The sequence below is a fragment of the Cheilinus undulatus genome, linkage group 8, assembly GCF_018320785.1.
Source record: "Cheilinus undulatus linkage group 8, ASM1832078v1, whole genome shotgun sequence".
Classification (NCBI taxonomy): Eukaryota; Metazoa; Chordata; class Actinopteri; order Labriformes; family Labridae; genus Cheilinus; species Cheilinus undulatus.
In genome coordinates, this window is record NC_054872.1 from 37,128,153 (window position 1) to 37,146,956 (window position 18,804).

Consider the following 18,804-nt stretch of genomic DNA (forward strand, 5'->3'; position numbering starts at 1 on the left):
GCAGTATATAGTCCATGACATGATCCTGTAGCCAGTCCGTTGAGGACTACAGCCTCTGCTCATAGGCGCCCGCTCCCCCCACCAAGGGAAACTGGTGCCCTAGATTTTTAATCTTAATAGTATGTTGTTAAAGACCCATTCAGTGTAGATGTTATGTAAGATGGTGAATGTGTGACAAGAAATTTAAGGATAAAAAGGAACAGGGGATCTTTTTTTTTTTTTTTTTTTTTGAGAAATTACAAGCTGCAGAGTTGTTTTATAGAAAAAAAATGCCACACACACAAAATACTAAATACACAGTTTTATTTCATTGTAGTGGTTTTGGGGGTCTTTCAGGTGATTTTTTTTTTTTTTTACAATCTTGGTTGTTCAAAAGAGTAGCAAAAAAACTATTTTGATGCATTATTGGTTAATGTGTGGCGTCAGATTAAATATTAGTGACTCCTAAAGGCCATTGAAGAACAAAGATATCCAATTCCAAAAACTGCCATAGAATAATCAAAATGTGTTGTTTTAATTTGTATTTATATTTCTTTATATTTTCCATTTTTTATTTTAAACTATTTTATAGTTTCCAATTTTTATTATCTTTTTTGTTGTTGTTGTTGGGGTGGATTTCAGTCACCATTATTCAGTTAGAAAGCTAATAACTGAATTAAATTACCTGTTGTTGTTCTTTTTAAAAGCAAAATAGTGATACAGGAATAAATACAACACCAAAAAGAAAGTCTATCATAATCCAAGACTGCCAGACAGTTGATGGTTAACAATATAGTTATCTATTTAAAGTAACATCATGAAATGAAACTAGCATTAAAATGGGCTTCGATTCCTTTTGTTTTTTTACTCAGTAGTTTTTATCAGAAATGACATTTATTAAACTAAAGGATTGGAGAACTTATTTTATTCTTTATTTGTTTATTTTTCTTTTATAAGGGGGGATGTTAGAACATTTTTTAGTCAGTAAAGGGATACTTGAATAAAATGCCCAGATTTTTTTTTCAATCATGTTTTAAAAAAGTGATACGAAAAATAATTCAACACAAAACAAATATATTAAAGGTAATACTTTTTTCCAATAAGTAATTTCATGTAAACAAACTGGTATTTAAATGGGTTTCAATTCCATTAAAAAAAAAAAAAAAAAAAAAAAAAAAAAAACTTGATCATTTTGATCAGAACTGATGGAGTAATTTGGGAAAATTATTTAGGATAATTATTATTATCTTTGTTTAATAGCTTAAAAATCCTGCAAAACTGACTGAAATTAATTCATTATCACAAAGCAAGCATTGTTATTGCAGGATACAGACAAGATAAATGAGTCCAAGTTTTGTGAAAACAACCAAAATTTAGTCATTACCATTGAAAAATGAGTTTAAATTAGATGTATTGATGCATGTCCCTTTCAGGCTTCCATAATATTGCAGATATCTTTCTAACTACAGGGGAAAACAAGGTCAGAGCTTATAGAGACTGTTACTGGATTTAGATTTGCCCTTTTTTAATTCTGAGATTACATAAAATAATTAATGTATGCACTTTGCCTTCAGCTGTTATTCTCTACACCAGCATTTCTATGAAGAAGTTTAGAAAGGGATATAAAATGTCTATCATTCTAATTCTCCTCTCGTCTGCAGCATTATTAGGGATGGAGTGCTGGAGATAAAGTTTTGTATGAAACAAATGCATAAAAAAATATGAAAGATTGCAAAGCTGCATGTGCACTCTTTTTCTGTCTGTGGACTCACAAATGAGAACACATGCACAAACACACACACGCCCACACACAAGCAGAGGGAAAGACACTCCGGCAAACAGTGTTTACTGATATGCGGATTGGGTTTAAGAGCGGAACGCTGAGCATTTCAATCTAAACAGTAAACACTCTTAATTGGATTGTGTGCTTATGTGCTTTGATGTGAATCCTCGAAGGACTGTATATTATTAGGCTAATTGATTCTGATACATATTTACACGAGTTGGGGAAATCAGTCCAAAAACAAATTTCGTTGTGGATCTAATGACGCTGCATTACAAGCCGCCTCCTGGTTGCAGCAGCCATTACTGGAACATTGTGTCGCTGCTGTGTCAGAGTTCACTGGTCATTTGGCAGCCCGGTGAGGCCGCTCCGTCTGTGTCAACATCTTGTGGAAATGACACAGTAGACCCCCCGCTCATCACAAATGAGGCCCAGAGGGGGCTGATGGGAGCTGAGCGAGTGGGCTCGTCGCCACACTGAGGTTGAGAGGTGGAGCGCTGATCCTCTGTAGCTGACCTCGTATACCATAACCTGCCTCCAGAGGTGTGTGTGCATGTGCCTGTGTGTCAAACGATTCAACCTCGTCCACATGGGATGCAGGTCTGCTTCAGAGTCCCTGGAAATGTCAACCAGCACAAAGCAGAGTACAGATGCTTTGCTGACAGACATGCCACCGTCACCAGTGGGTATTGAACGGTTTGAATGTCTCGCTTTGTGTGTGAATATGAGGTGTGCAGTGGATAGAAACCAACAACTCAAATATCAAGGTTCAACACGGTCTACTCCAATGTTTCCAAATTTAAAAATCCTGCGGCCAAATCCAGTCTTCTAAATAAAGGTACAGTACACAAGAAATTAAAGTGGTATACATAACATATTTATTTAGAATCATGCCACAAAATATGTGCAAATAAAATTCAGAAAATACATCTTAATATAAATGCCTGTTCAGCCCTTTTGCAGTGCATAAAAGATTCAGAGGTTAAAAAGTAGAATATTAGGGTTTAACAGCATCTCCTTATCATTTGTCTCAGCTCAGAGCTGGTTGTTTGGCTCCCAAAAGGCTCTTAATTTGTCACCAGTTTGGCTTTTTAAATGTGGATTAAATACCGACAAAGGATGGAGGAAAAGAAACTGGCACTCAAACAGGAGCCAGCTACAGTGGTTCACATTAAGTGGCCATTTCGCAGGAAAGGCCGGTTCATAAACAGCACATCATCACTCGATCATACACCCTAAGGTTTATTTGGTTGGTAGTGCATCACCTTTTCAATCAAAAGCCCATTTGTGCCAAAATTAGAGTTTTTTTAAATGTTAAAGGGGTAAAGCTAACCTCTAACCTTCTTAGCTCAATACAGACAGCTCAAGACTCTTGTCTACCTTCAACTGGCTGGATGACAATAAATCAGGTTTGAGTAATTTGTGATATTTATCACCACTGCCAAGTAAATCTGTCAAAGTGTAGTAAAAATCACTTTTTTGTAAAGTGTAGGGATTGCATTAACTGTATGTACCGTTGTTATGTTGATGATTGCAGTATACAGGTCCATTGAGAGTTTTAAGCACTATCTTCCCTCCCTTGCTGCTCATCCTAATGGCCATCTCCCTCTTTCTGACCTCCAACAGACATTCCCATTAAGTGATTGCAAATAATCTACTGCAATTAATTTCCTTTTTGTTGCATTTTAAAAGTCCACTATGTCGAATTTGAATTGTTTTTGTTTGCTTTTGGATTTTTGTACTGCCTGAAACTAAAGGTAACTGACTTCCTGTTTGGATAAGGGTCTGCTTTTAATATGAAAGAAAATAAGAAAAATCAACTTGTTATGGATTGAAAGGGAAATAAGGGGACAGTAAAAAAGTTCAGTTTTATATGACAATGTACAGAAGACTTTTGACATGGATTAATCAGAGTGTGCAGAAAGGGACAGTTAAGCATACATTAATGAGATTTTTTTTAATCAATTCACTGATTATGGACTTTAGGATTGATGCATTAATGCTAACAGTTCTGTATTCATTTGTTATAAATAACCCATTATTTGCCATCTGCAGAACTTGAAGGATCCACCAGGTGGCAGTGGCTCACATTTTCCACTTGTCTAGTCCAGTAAATGTACATAAAGTTGGATGATACATCTCTATTCCCTCTCTTTTTACTGAAATGAAGCCAAAATATTCTCTCTTTATCTCGCATTGATCTCACTTTGAGTCTGACTCTGAGTGGAAGGTATATGGCTGCTGCAGCATACCATTCCTACAATCCTCATCTGTTATTCAAACCATGCATTCGACAAGAAGAAATTTGTCACAATCCTCCTTGAGCAGATACTATAATAGAAAGTTAAACTGATGTTTACTGCATCTGCAGTATACAGTGTAAATGTCATATCTTGCTGTTCTACTACTCTGCTATTCAGTCAGGAACACTCTTGTCACATATTTTACCTTTTTGTTGCAAAATGGATAGACCATTTTACTTGGCGGAGAAGGCTATGCTCTAAAGATGCTCCCTGTGTTAGTCAAGCAGCATACTTGACTTTCCAGGGAGCGCATAGCTAAAAATCAAACACATGGATGGATGCATTAATGGCAGTGCTTACTGAATACAATAGCATAAGTTCAAAGGCAATAATTCATAGAAGCATGAATCTAAGGATGCAACAAGCTTTTTGCTATAAAGGAGGAGGCTAGGGTGGAGCTTAAGCTTTGCCAACAACAGCAGCAGCAGTATAGTGCATCAGAATTAATGCAAGCAGGAATTAGGGAGGAGTATGTCATGTTTAAATACACCACTGAGTTGGGAGAAGAGCTGTGCCATCAGCTGACTATGACTACCATGTCCTGCATGATCTAACACTGAAAATTATATTATTAAAGCTAAACTTTTCAATGAAATCAAAACATGGACATAAATGAACATGATAATGACTAAACATAGTGGTAGAAACCATGTTTGGGTTTGAAAAAGGAAGATCTGGCATGTATTTTGGTGTCATGTTCCATCTGTTTACATGGAGGAGATGGGCTTTATGACCTGTACTAAAGCCAGTCAGAGGTGGGGATCAAGATGCTTTTGCTTCCCTTTCTGGAGCTGGATTTCCATCCTTTATTCAGTCCATGATCTTCTCCATAACAGGTGGATGGTTCTCAGAGTGCAGAGGCAGAGGATTAGGTCTGTAGGTTGATGCCACTTTTTGGCTCCAGGTTTCCCCCGGGCGACACCGTGGCAGGAAATAACACGAGCTCCTCGGCCAAGCAGACATTCACATCTTTGGTTTCACATCACCTGCAATTTAAATTCCATTACTTGACATGCCACACTTCAAATAAAGCTGGGCCTATTAATTACCAAAGTGTGGGTTCAGGGTAAAAGGTGACCGTGCAATTACAGAATTAAATCAAGCCCCCATTTTAGCTTGTCAGTCCTGACAGAAATAATTTGAGTGAATTATTAAATGCTTCCTATGCTCTCAGCTTCTGTATTGTTGGCTCAGACATACCCAGCTGCATACCCAGAATCAAGCCCTGCTCCTTCTGCTTTTAAAGTGATTTATCGTCTTGTTTTTATTTCAGCCTTGAACTGTGCCCATGAGTTTAAAAATGACACACTGTCAAATATGCTTTGAATGCTCTCTGTTTTCTCTAAATGGTTTAAGAAAAAAGGCCAAGGCAGAAGACATTATTTTAAACCTGTGATTGTATAACATTACCACAGTTATGTGTCTGGCAAAAACAGCCTGTCGAAGCCTTTAATACCTAAAACCACTGCCATGGTGTCAGCACCAGACAAAGCAATTGCTATATGTAGTCTTCAACACAACAGATTTACAGGCAGTATGATCATATGATTAATTGCATTATTTGACTGAAACATTCCTTTTAAAATGCATGTAAACATTTAGTCTGACTGAAATGGTACCAAATCAAATTTCATTAAGTCAGAAAAATACATTTAGTACGGTTTGAGATCAATTTACTCTTACAATTATACATTTCAACTAAACCAGAAGAAGAAAGTGTTCTGTGCATGCTCAACAATCTCTGCCTCGGCTTTGGCCAAGAAGTTTAACATGATTCAAAGTTGCAAAGGTTTCTCAAAAACCATCTCGTTAAAGGAGCACAATCCGCAGTGGCTGGAAGGACGTCATTGCTCATTTTTTCTTCTTGGGGGATTTGCCATTCAGCTATGTGCACTGACCTTGCAAATCCGATGGATTGGCCAGATTCCATGTCTGTGATCAGGTTGATCCAGCTTGCAAATATTCCAACCTAAAACGAGAGTGTCCAGTCCGAGAAGACTTATCATTGCATTTTAGGACAACAAGGCAGTAGCTACAGGTGGGGTTCAGCTGTAGTAGAAGCCTGTAGCAATGACTGCCACCAGTGTAGCGTTTAGCTCAGATGTAGCAATGGTATAGCAGCAGATTTATCAGAAATGGATGGATTTCTTTTCTACAAGACAAGCCAAGAACCACACTGAAGAGGATGTTTTTGCTCTTCTCTCTTCCTGCTTCAACATGAGTTTGATTCACCTACTAGCTCCAGTAATAGCTGGCAACTGTAGCAGCTACTATGGCTTGTTCACTCCGGAGCTGTGCATGCCCCCTTCATCATATGCTTCATTGCTCTGATTGGCCCATAATGAATCCGACAGACAGAACGTTTGTCCAATCACCCTCTGAGACACTTACAATGAACCAGTTGCCAGGATGGATGTGAAACGGCCCAAATGGCGTGTCAGGGACGTTCTGTCTACAGGCCAATCAGAGTGACAAGACAGAGGCCCCGTCCACATAGAGATGAATTCAGGAGTATACGCAAAAGGACAGAAAAATCTGTAAATGCTTACCATTTCGTCTCCGTGTGGACAGCCTACCGCATCTTTCTTGAAACGATTAGGTTAGACATAGCGTAGCCCACTTAAGCCGCATGCGCTGTCGAACCAAAACAAAAATGGCTGATTACAGGTTATGTTCATGCTGCAGAAGCTATTGTGCTCATTATGGCTTTTACAGCTAAATCTGATGCTGCTTTACCACCACAGCGAACAGCATACACCAGACGTTCTTAAATCCAACACGGAGAACAGCCAGAAGGGCAACTAGGAGAAAGTTTGTGGCAGTTTTCTGTCATCTTCTTCTCTCTTTTGGTGCATTTCTGTCGTAGCGTTACAGCGCCACTTAAAGGCTTGGCATATAAACTACAGCGTTTTCAGTCGTTTTCAGTGGTTCCGTGCTTACGCTAACATGTCCTGAAAAGATCCTGCGTTTACGGAAAACTTTTCCTAAATGAAAATGAAATATATCATTTTCGTCTCTGTGTGGACAATGCAAGAATGAGGTCAGGCATGCGCAGCTTCAGTTGGAACCTGAGCTCCACAGCTGCCATAATACAGGAAAGGCAGAGTTTCTTGCCAAAGCTCAGCGGGAGATGTGCAAAAACATCAAGCTTTTAATGTAACTCTTCACTCTTGTTTTAATAAAAAAAAACTGTTCAGTTCTTTTTAATCTTCCATTATGCTACAGCTACATCTGTGCTAGTAGCAGACATTTTAAGAATAGAGAAAATCTAAGCACAAGGAAGCAGTTTTGAGCATAGAGGCAGGTTTGAAGAAAAATCTGAGCCCAAAATCAGTAAATTATGCTTTCACAATGTTAAAATGCACTCTTGAGTTTTGCAGCAATAATGACTCCACACTGTTAAGTCTTAAACTGGCCTTCTACTAACATTAAATACTATATCACATACGTATTTGCTTTACTTTACTAATTACAAGCATTACAGGTCTTATTTTTTGCAGTGTGGTATCTTGAAATAAGAATTTTGCCTGAAGTCTTCAGGTAAGAGTTGCCTACAATAATTACAATACGAAATTTTGACTTTTTGATCCAAGTGACAAATATGCCTGCTCAGCTTTGAGTTTTTGCAGTATATCCTAATATCCATGCCAAACATGGATGCATAAAACTTTCTTCTGCTGTGTGAATGAATCTAAATTGAATTAAAACAGAATTAAATGTCACGCTTTTTATCCCTACTGAGTAAACTGCCAGTTTCTGAATATGTGTTTCATTTCACTGGAATTAAAAATAATAAAAAAAATATCCTGTTTTGTGGAGTGTTTGAACTAATTGCCTGTAATGAAGCAATTTGCCGATGGCTGACTGGATTCAGTGGTTGGGTTTCGGTCTCCATGACAGCCAGCTGTCTGTAATTAGTGAATCAGAGCCAGGGTGAGGGTTTGGGGCGGTCACAGACGCTGCAGGAGAAGTCAAGAGTGGCAACTGTTTTCTGTTATTGTGTTGCTATGTAGTTTGTGCTGACATGGCTGCAGGGATGTGTGTACCGCTGCTGGTTTATCTCAGGTATTTCACATGTGGCTCTGCCCTTTGGTTCAGAACAATCATGGCTGCTGAGTGCTGAGGCTTACGGTGTTTGTTGTCTTCTGCAGCATTGTTCTGCTTCAGCGTGTGTCAGCTGGAGGTGCTTATTGTGCAAGAACAGCAAGAGGTATGTAGTGCACTTTGATTGATGTCAGTGCTTTCAATTAATCACCAATTAATATTTCATTTGACATCCAGAGTCATGAATGGCATACAGAATACAGATTTTTATGACTTGTGCTTTTTCCTGCTGTAGCTCGTGCAGCTGCCTTGGGTTTGGATTATCCTGGAGTCAACGGAGCCCCTGATCTCTCCAGACCCCCTAACAATGAGATGCACCCTCGCTCAATTTCTCAAACATACTATTACAATGAGCAGGCTGAAATTGGGCCTAATTTGGCCTCCTATGGACAAAATCACCCAGGATTAAGACCCCTGGATGACAGCATTCATAAAAAGGCTCACCCTATGAGTTTTACATCACTACCAAGAAGTTATAATCCAGGACACACTACTCACCAAGGGCTTAGCTTCCCCAGAGGACGGTCAGCCATTAACCACAGGTCCAATTTTGAGCAGGTCAACCATGTTGCCCCTGAAGCCTCAAGCCAGCATAACCTTGTTCATTTGAATCCTCAAGGTCACAGCAAGCCCCCCTCATTTGTCAACAATGGGCATGACCTTGTTGTTGATGAGTCTGTCCCAAATAGTCGTGGCGTGTATGTGAGTGGCCCCCCCCTGCCTCATGGCAGGGGTCGTGCCCCTTACCAGAGGGTTGACAGCCCAGGCAGAGCAGTCCCCGTCCTTGGGTCAGCCAGATTTGCCAACAAAGAGCACATCCGAGGACCTGCTGTGGATAAACTGAGCAGGAAGAGATCTCCTGCCCGTTTTGCTCACAGAAGCATCAATGTGAGACGGTTAAATCAAGAAAAACCTTTTCGTAGAAATCTTTTCAAACCAATGTGAGATCCAGCTTAAAACAGTCGCTCATCTAAGAGGTCTAACAGAGCTTGGCTGCTTTTTCATATCTTTTCCATTTGAGGAGTTCCCTTGGGTAACAGGCAAGCAAAAAAACAATGGTTTCATCATATTTCTGTCTGGCTTTCTTTTGCCTTTAAGCAAAAAAAATGTCCAATTGCTCCTTGTAAAAAAAAAAAAGCCTCTGTATTCCTCACCTTTATGCCTAAACAAGCCAAATCATAGAATAAACCTGAAGCTGAAGTTATGGTAAATCTCTCTGTCTGCTTCTCTTACTTTATTCCCCTCCTCTTGAGTCTCACTGAGGTCTAGATGTTACCAGAGTGCCATCTGTTGGTACATCTGGGTAGATCTCCTTTTGGCTCCCAGTGCTGTACACAGGTGCTGCTTAACAGAAGGTCAGCCTTTAACAAATCCTATAATCTGTTTACAATCTGTTGTGTGTGAGTACTACCAGTGTTTATGCTAAATTCTCCACACAACCTTGGTGTTTTGGTAACTGCATGTTTCAATGGAGGTCTGGCGTTTCTGAAAGAGAAAATGAGGTGTTAAAATGCAGCCTTGGATGTACATTTCTGGCTACTGTGAGTGAATATTTAATATTTACCCTGACATTTGATTTTTCTTTTTCCACTTAGAGCACAAGTGGGCCTTGTAGAGAAGATGGATTTTAAAAAGTTAAAATATATGTGCGCTCTGCTTTATTTGCCCACTGAAAGATATTAAAATGTGTGAAATCTGTCAGCATGTAAGGTGATGCAGAGATTGACCCAATAATCAATCAATCAGTGAGGAGAAAGAGAGTCAGTTAGGAGCACTAGGAGCACCTATTGAAATTGCCCTTATTCTTAATTTTTCTTCTTCTTCCAGCAAATAAATCACTGACCTGCTCAAAAACTCGAATTTTCCCAAAAATTGTCCTTTAAGGAAATTTTTGTATTTTGATAAGGGGGACTGGGTAAGACCTACAAGCATGAAAAATGGTACACATGTATCAAGTCTAGCCAAAAACAATCTCTGAAATGTACAGGAAATGCACCATAAAGAGCTAATGGTCAAATTTTTGTCATTCTGCTGGAGGACACTTTGCACATTTCAACAAACAAGTTCAACAGACTTTATGCGATTGACTCCAGAATATTTTTGCTCATCCTAGACAACCTGGAGATCTAAAGTTGTGCAAACTGTGAGTTTTAACCAAAGGGTGGGGCCACAATACAGGCCCAGACTTACACTACTTTTCATATGTTATTTTAAAGAGGAAATTCACCCAAAATGCCATATCACTTTTTAGTGTTTATTTCAATCATCACCAAACTTCACAAGGATGATCACACATTGATCCTGAAAACATCCATGCATCAGTATCATTATTTTGTCAAAGTGACATTTCCTCCACTGATTTTTTTCTTTTTTACCCCCAAACTATTTCGCCCCTGCACACCATTCAACCTAGACTCATGATTTTTGGTGTGCGTATGGATCCTCATCAGACCTATTAAAAACCCTCTTGGACCCATACCAAAATCCCAACAGGAAGTCCACCAGCTTCATCTCAATTTCAAAATAAGGCGTCTTTTTATGGTGTCAAATGACTTAACCTGTTGTAACTTTTTATGCAATATTCAATGTTCTTCAAGATTCTCTGGCAAGACAAGAGTATCACAATAAACATGGCTGCATAGAAAGATCTCATCATAGCGCCACCTTCTGTCAGGAGTTGGGCCATATCTTTATTACTAAGCTGAGCCTTTCAAGCTCAGATTCTGATGGAAATGCCTCAATATTTGTCCACAACAATGACTAGTCTTGTTATAGGACACCTTACTGCAGATGACAAGCATTTTGATTTCTCATCATTTGAGACAGGAATTTGGCTCAACTCTGATTCGTGACATATGATTTCAAATTTCACATGAATGATAAAGTTCGGACGCTCGTTTAAATGTGAATTTCATAGTTTTGCTGGGGAGCGGGGATGGGATGGGGGAGGGCACAGGCTAGATTCCAAAAGAACAATGTGCAGCAGAAGGACCAGGTTTGAAGCCCACATAGAGACCATGGAATTGGTCACAGAAGGCTAAAATCCAAAACCTAGAAGCACAGACAATTCAGGAACAAGAGTATATTGCACAAAAACGAAAAGACAAGAGACTGGGGAAGAGAGGGTGCATGGAGTATGTGTAAGGCAAGTAAGATTTTAAGGAATGTCATTTTTATATTCTTGAACTAAAAATAAATCAAAGATTAAAACCCTTTTATTGTGCTCTGTTTTGCTTGTAGGGATGATTCTTCATTTGTTTTTTTCTTTTTTGCCTTACTTGCATTGTTTTGCTACATGATACTGATCCTTTTGATTAACAAACTAATTTACAGGTGTAGTCATAGTAAGTATGTTTTGTTAAAAACTCAATATAAAGGTGAAAATAAATAAATGAATAAATACAACTTGAACAGAAATGTCAAAAATAATGCCTGCTATTCAGCTTGAAATAAAAAAAAACATTTTGGACAAGGTGCAATCGGTACCTACTGTCTAACTTGAGATCCTTTGCAAAAATGTTCTCCTGAACAGCCCATCATTAGTGTTTGCCTCACTGAACTAGGTCCTAGTGCTACTTCCAGGCTGTTCCCACTATTTGTATATGCTAGTTTGAATTTGAGTTGTGTGCCAGCATTTCCACCATGGGCAGCTGAAAAATAGAGACTTACAGTGTGTACAAAATGCAGCATATTCATTACCTGGCACTTTTTGAAGAAAGTTTTAACTGTCCTGGAGCTATAAGGAAAACACTGACTCCCTTTTCACAGATAGCCTTCCTGATGTGACCCAAAAGGTCCTATATGACAAACCAGCAGTGAGCTTTTAAGTGATGTTTTGGTGGATTTGGTAACAACAAATAACAAATAGAGCTGCAGACATGGTGAATTGTTTTGGAATTTTAATTGGCTAAATCAGGATAGGGGCTGTTCAAAACGGGAACATGCAGTATTAGTGTTTTATAGAATTCTGTCAGGACACAGAGCCTGGTCAGTCCTGGTCAAATCTGAACATATGGTCCAGCGAGCCAAAGACCCGAATCCTGCTGATAATCTGTGACCTGAAAAGGGCTGTACACAGGAAATGCTGATCTGACAGACACTGAGTGCTTTTGCAAGGGAATGTAGGAAAATATTGCCACACTGATCGAAGCTGACACAAAAACAACTTGCTGAAATGAAGTCAAAGCTGCTTCAATGAAGTTTAGGTCTAGGGGTTAGATTTAAGCAAGCAGGTTTTTGTTTTCTTGTATTTTTGCTACTGAAAGATTTTGTTTCCAGTTCCACTTTACCTGCATCAAATAAACAAGTTAGATCCTATGTGCTGTCACAGTGTTTGGCATGAAACATTGGTTCACTGAGACTTTGCACCATTTTTTGCCTCCTTAGCCCCAATCAATAACTTAACAACCCCATGTACAGTTTGAGAGAGGAGGGTAAAGATCAGCAGGTCACAGAGGCAGCAGTCTGAACTACATGTAAGCTGAAGCCACCATAAATGTTCTGGATTATCTGTCTCAAGAAAACAGTGAAGTAACACACAAAAGAGAGACTGACAGCTTCTGATATCATTGGCTCTAGTTTAAGAAAACAAAAAGTAAGGACACTGATTTCCTGCAGTGGTTTGGTAGCACAAATTAAAAACAATAACCAAACAAGGTTTTATGCACTCCAAACTAAAGTGATGCTATAATGTTAATGAGAAGGATCTTTGCTTTATATAAGTACTTAATGTCTTTTTCTAGGCTGCTCTGTTTGGCGTTGAACTTTTTTTTTTTGTTTTGTTTTTTTCTGTTACTTCTGGTAATATCACCAAAACCTTTTGGTCACCTCTGCGACAAAAACAAGACTGAAGGACAAGATGTAATTGGGTGCACAGGCTCTTATGGCCCAGTTTTCACTGCCAGTTGAGGCTGTTTATGACCCAATGTTTGAGCAAACTACTGATTTAGAAGTCACACCTACTTTCAGTTCCTTTTTGCCATTCTGCTCACAGGAGGATCAGTTTCTCCCAGCCGGTCAGATGAATTTCTGGCAGCATACTGTTGCACAGTGAAAGCACAGCCACAACCTAACCTTAGAGCAGCAGAAAGTACCTATTGGCTTGATCAGTGAAATATGTTCTAATTTGGACCCTAAATGGAACAAAACATAACAGAAAAAAGGGAAAAGACAACACACGTTTAAAAAGCAAATCACTGCAGAATGCATGCAGAAACATGGAAATAGGCAAATCCATCTGCTTTGCAAGGTTACTGCATGCATACATCTCATTTAACCCCGTTTTCCCAAGACATTTGATTGAATTGTGTTCATTTCTTTCCTCTTATCTTGGGAAAACTAGCTTTTTTAGCCAAAGTAAAGGAGATACATAAGTAGAAATCTTGAGTAAATACTGACATTTGCTGGTCTACAAAGGAAAAACAACAAAAAAGATGTATTTATTGACTGTGTATCGACTTTAATCTTTAGTACACAGACTTTTTTGCTGATGTTTTTTGGCACACATGGACACAGCTTTGGGATCCACTTTTGGGTCTCAAGCCACCAGCTGAGAACCACTGGTCACGGTCAAATGTGCATCATGTTTTGAAAGCGAACTTTGAGTCTAGTTTGGCACATCATTGTAAACCTGGTTGTTGATAATGTTTCAAACTCCGAACATTTTGTGTTTTGTACAGTGTGAAAAAGGCAAAAAACACTGAGTCAGTGCAGCTTCGGAAAACAACAGTACACCATCCAAACAAAGAGCACAACAACAGTCTTAACCCTCTGGTCTCAACAAAATTTAACAAAGGGTCAAGGCAGTATTTATTTTTTCATGTCCATTAGATCACTGTCCACAGACCAGCACAAAGTTAAAGTTTATAGAGCTTAGAGACAAAGTCGTGCTCTCGACTTAGCAGTCAGTGGAGCTTCTGCTGTTGATGCTGGCGGCTTTAGGGCTGCACACTGCTGACTCAGAAGATGACATGGTGTCTTTAAAAAGTAACATTTGGTTATGATGATAATAAAGGTCCTTCTTTAGTACATCCATGCATACTTGATGAAGGTAGGTTTTGTACAAATATTGTTTTCATTATCTCTGTATCTGTATTGTGCTTCCAGATATTTGCTAAGAGTTGTTGCTCATCATGACACTGTGGGTAGGAAGACTACAAATGTACTGTTTTTACATCAGGGAACAAATTAACACAAAACAAGTCAGGAAGATGAACACCTGTACAAAAGAGCATTACATGAACATCATTTTAATTTTGTATGATAAAAGATATATATAAATGACAGTATTTAGGTTTGACAAAAATGTGTTAGACACATAAATTATTTGGACAAAAGTATTTGGCCGCCTGACCGATACATCAACAGGGACTGTAATGGCATTGTACTCAAATACTTGTGCTTTAATATGGAGTTGGCCCCTCATTTGCTGCTATAAAAGCCTCCAGTCATCTTGGAAGGCTTTCCACAAGATTTTGAAGTGTTTCTGTGGGAATTCTGTGTTGCTGTTGTTTACACCACTCCATCTGATGTTTGGCCTTGCTGATCTGAGGCTAGCATGCAGCTGTTTGACCATGGAAACCCATTCCATTAAGCTCCTGCTCCACAGTTTTTGTGCTTACATTAATGCCAGTGGAAGTTTGGAACTTTTTTTGCAAAGCCTTGCAACTTTCACGCACTACGCGTCTTAGCAGACAGCGACCCTGCTCTGTGATTTTACGTGGTCTTCCACCTCATGGCTGAGTTGCTGTTGTTCCTAAACGCTTCCACTTTCTAACAGCATCATTTACAGCCGATCATGGGATATTCAGCTGGGATTAAATTTCATGAACTATCTTGTTGCAAAGGTGGCTTCCATCACAATACCACACTTGAAGTCACCGAGCTCTTCAGAATGACCTATTTTGTATCACAAATGTTTGCATGACTAGGTGCTTGATTTTAAACACCATTGGCAACAGATCTGATTGAAACACCTGAATTCAATTATTTACAGGTGTGGCCAAATACTTTTGTCCATATAGTATATGTTAACTTTATAGTTTGATGCATGTCCTATCTGTTAACATTGAGTAGGTAGTTTCTATGACCTATGCAGCCAATTAGCGAAGGGAGCTCTAAATATTTTTTGCTTTGTAGGTAGTCTTTGCTATGTCCATTTTTTTAATACAGTGGAAACATACAACAATGGCCTTGGAGACCCTCACAATCCCCCCAAAAGCTTCTAATATTACATTAAGTCTTACAGTATTTAGGAAGAGGCTAACATGCAAGCAAGACCAAAGGATGGCAGGTTTGCCAATGCTAGCCCTGCAAACCTATTTGACATTATTTAGAGACTGTGACTCTGTGTTTAGCCATGTTCTTTGAAAATAACCAGTTAGATTCTACTCACTGCTTTTTTGGACCTCCTCCCTTGTTTGGTCCCTGTTTTGGCTCAGACTGCATTCTCATCCATGAACTCCAGTGCACTTGGAAGCAAACAGAGACCCCAGCAGACCAGATTTGGATCTTCACACCACCTCAAACAAACCAAACCAAAAAGGTGCACTGAAGTTTATTTCAAATCAGTAAAAAAACCTCAGGAGTTAAAGCACCCTAAGACATTGTACAATTCAAATTCCAAAAGAGTTGGTACGTTGTGTAAAATGTAAATAAAAACAGAATGCACTGATTGTCAAATCTCATAAACTCATATTAGATGTTGAAACTGAGACATTTTCCTATTTCAGGAAAAATATGAGCTAATTTAGTATGTGATGCTAGTAGCATATCTAAAAAAAAAAGGGACAGGGCCAGGTTTACCGTTGTGTGTCGTCTCCTCTTCTTTTAACAACAGTCTGTAAATGTCTGGAGAGCGAGGAGACCAGATGTTGGAGTTTTGGGAGAGAAATGTTGTCCTATTCTTGTCTGATGTATAAATCCAGCTGCTCAACAGTCCAAATTTTGATTCACCTGACCACAGAACAGTTTTCCATTTTATCTCAGTCCATTTTAAATGAGCTTGGGCCCAGAGAAGATGGCGGTGTAGCTGGATCATGTTCACATATGGCTTCTTCTTTGTGCGATACAGCTTTAACTTGCATTTGTGGATGGCACAGCAAAGTGTGTTGACAGATAATGATTTCTGGAAATGTCCCTGAGCCCATGCTTTGATCTCCAGTACAGAGTACTTCAGCTTTGTCAACTTTGAGATTTCTTCTGATCCTCTGAAGCTTTTGATCTTATAATATTACGTACAGTTGATGGGATGGTGTTCAAAGTCTTCACAATTTACATTGGGGAACTTTTTTTTGAAAATTGTTCCAAATTTTTTAGATGCAGTTTTTCACAAAAGGGCAAAATTCTACCCACCTTTACTTCTTAGGGACTCTGCCTCTCTAAATTGTTCATTTAATACCCATTTCAGTCAGGATATACAGTTTTACTTGATGGAGAAGGCTCTGCTGGTTCCGTCAGGCAGCATGCTTTGATTTTCTATGGAGCGCAAGCCTATTACCCCCTATATGGCCAGATACATTTATGACAATGTGTATTGAATACAATAAAATTAGTTCAAAAGCTATTACCTCATAGTAGCATAAATCTGAATATGGGTGCAACAAGCTTTATGTTATAAAGGAGGATGCTGGGGTGGAGGAGGTTAAGCGTTGCCAGCAGCAGCGTGGTGCATCTGTCAGGATTAGAATTTTTGTATTGATTTTGTGATTCATTGTTTCCTAATGATAGTTTTGGGTTTGTCATGCTTTGGGATTTGTTGACGTTTCATAGGCTGGTTGTGTTTTTGTTCACTTTTACCTCCCTTTGTTGCAGGCTGGTGGGAGTGGCTTAGAGGCACTGAGCCTCCCCATTACTCACCTGTATCTCATTGGGAGTGGTCAGCACCTGCTTATATATACCTGGTTGAAGCTCAGAAGGTGCCACAGTATGCCAACAATCTAGAGTGTGCCTCTGTCCAGACTCCCAGTGCCTCTGCCACTTTGCTAGCCTTTTTAGTTTTATTAATAAACCCTCTTCTACCTACCACCCTTGTCTGTGTGCCGTTCCTGGGTTCAGTCCAAAGTTAATGCCACAGCATCAACATTAATGAAAGCAGGGATTAGTGAGAAGTACGTCATATTTAAATACATCGCTATGTTGAGAGAAAGAGCTGTGACTGGCTGTAGGAGCTGGGAGGTGATAATTAGAATCAGCTGGCCTTCATGACTGGGCGTATGACTACCGTGTCCTGCATGAACTAATGCCGTTACTTTTACTTTTCCAGCCTTTTGTTGCCTAATTCCTACTTTTTTAAAGATATGATGTGCAATTAGATTCAAAATGCTCTAATATTTTGCATGGATTTATGGAATTTTCAAATCATAACATTCTGTTGTGTTTGTGTTGTGCCCAGATTTTTTTTTTAATTAGGGATGTACTACCAGGAATCTAACCACAGAAAAAACTATGTGAAAATATCACTCTATCATTTCAAGCATCTTAAATATTTTACATAGTAGAAGTTATAGAAATTGTAACCAAGCTTTTGATTTATCACAATTCCCGGCATGGCATTAGCAACCATAACAGGTTATTATGTTTGCTTTATCAGCATGCAAAAGTCAGCAATAGATGCTTGAATTTAGTCATTCCCTCAAAACACAGGTGGTCCTTTATGATGTGAAAATTGTGAACTACTGAATCTGTAGCTGACCGTGTCTGTCTTCAAGGAAAACCACCTGAACCTTTGAAATAGCTGTTTGCCAGCTTGTTCCCCTGGGTCCAAGCCCCCAGCAAGCTTTTCTAACTTGTTCTAAGAGGTAGTAAAGTGCTTTTGTCACTTAGAAAAATCTATAGACTACACACTTTGTCAAATACCAGGAGGGATTTTCACAGACTGTGGATGTCAGAGTTTATTAGTGTCTTTGTTAGAAGTAAACTAAACTCCCACAGAGTGGTTTCTTTCTGTTTTATGATTAAAATAACATCCTCACAATCAGCAACAAAGCAGAGACTTAATAAAAACCTGTTTAACAAAACTGCTTATTTTGTTCTCTTCTATTTCTGTGGCTCCCAGCCTGGAGGGTTGGTGCCCTCCAAGGGGTCCAGAAATAAATCTAATTAAAATATCTCCACTCTCTACACAACTTGGCTCAGTGGTGTGACATTTTTGTTATCTAATTTTGTTTTTTCTTTATGAATGCAGCATTTTCTCATCTTCAGGGTGATAAAAATAATCAGAAGAATCACCCTCAGAAAGTGAAATGGTACAGAACTACCCTTAGAGGGTTGTTTAAATAGAAATGGCTCTCTTCTTAAAGGTCACACATCCAAACAAAACCTGAATCACTGCTCTGCTTCAGTGCAGAAAAGTCTACTCTTGGACAGCTTTGATACCTTACAACATTTCACATGCTTTTTCAACTTTTTCTGCCTCACAAAACAAATCCCATCCAAGTTTTATCAGAGCTCTCTCAGGCTGAGAGGGTGTTACACTGCACATGTTGCAACACACACCTTTTCTTGAGCAACCTTTATCATCTTCTTTTACACACTCCCAGAGAACGGTGGTTAATAGGAATGTGTATCTGTGCTGCTGTGTGTCCGCGTGTTTTTTTTCTAATGTGTGTGTTTCCTCGTCGTGTTCCTCTCTCCTCT

At 39.0% G+C, this 18,804-nt stretch overlaps 1 protein-coding gene across 1 annotated transcript; it reads left to right on the forward strand.

Moving 5' to 3' along the window:
* The first annotated feature begins 7,973 nt into the window (after positions 1-7,973).
* On the forward strand, positions 7,974-9,380 carry LOC121513230. The gene is made up of 3 exons (XM_041792830.1): positions 7,974-8,130; positions 8,217-8,275; positions 8,405-9,380. The coding sequence occupies exons 1-3, from the start codon at positions 8,090-8,092 to the stop codon at positions 9,112-9,114; spliced, it is 810 nt and encodes a 269-aa protein (XP_041648764.1). The 5' UTR covers positions 7,974-8,089; the 3' UTR covers positions 9,115-9,380.
* Positions 9,381-18,804: the final 9,424 nt, after the last annotated feature.

What these genes read in the sequence shown, in the direction of transcription:
- LOC121513230 (XM_041792830.1), top strand. Translation starts at nt 8,090, where the DNA reads ATGGCTGCAGGGATGTGTGTACCGCTGCTGGTTTATCTCAG. An exon ending in CCGCTGCTGGTTTATCTCAG is followed by an intron (nt 8,131 to 8,216) that starts GTATTTCACATG and finishes TGTCTTCTGCAG; the next exon opens with CATTGTTCTGCTTCAGCGTG. An exon ending in TTGTGCAAGAACAGCAAGAG is followed by an intron (nt 8,276 to 8,404) that starts GTATGTAGTGCA and finishes TTCCTGCTGTAG; the next exon opens with CTCGTGCAGCTGCCTTGGGT.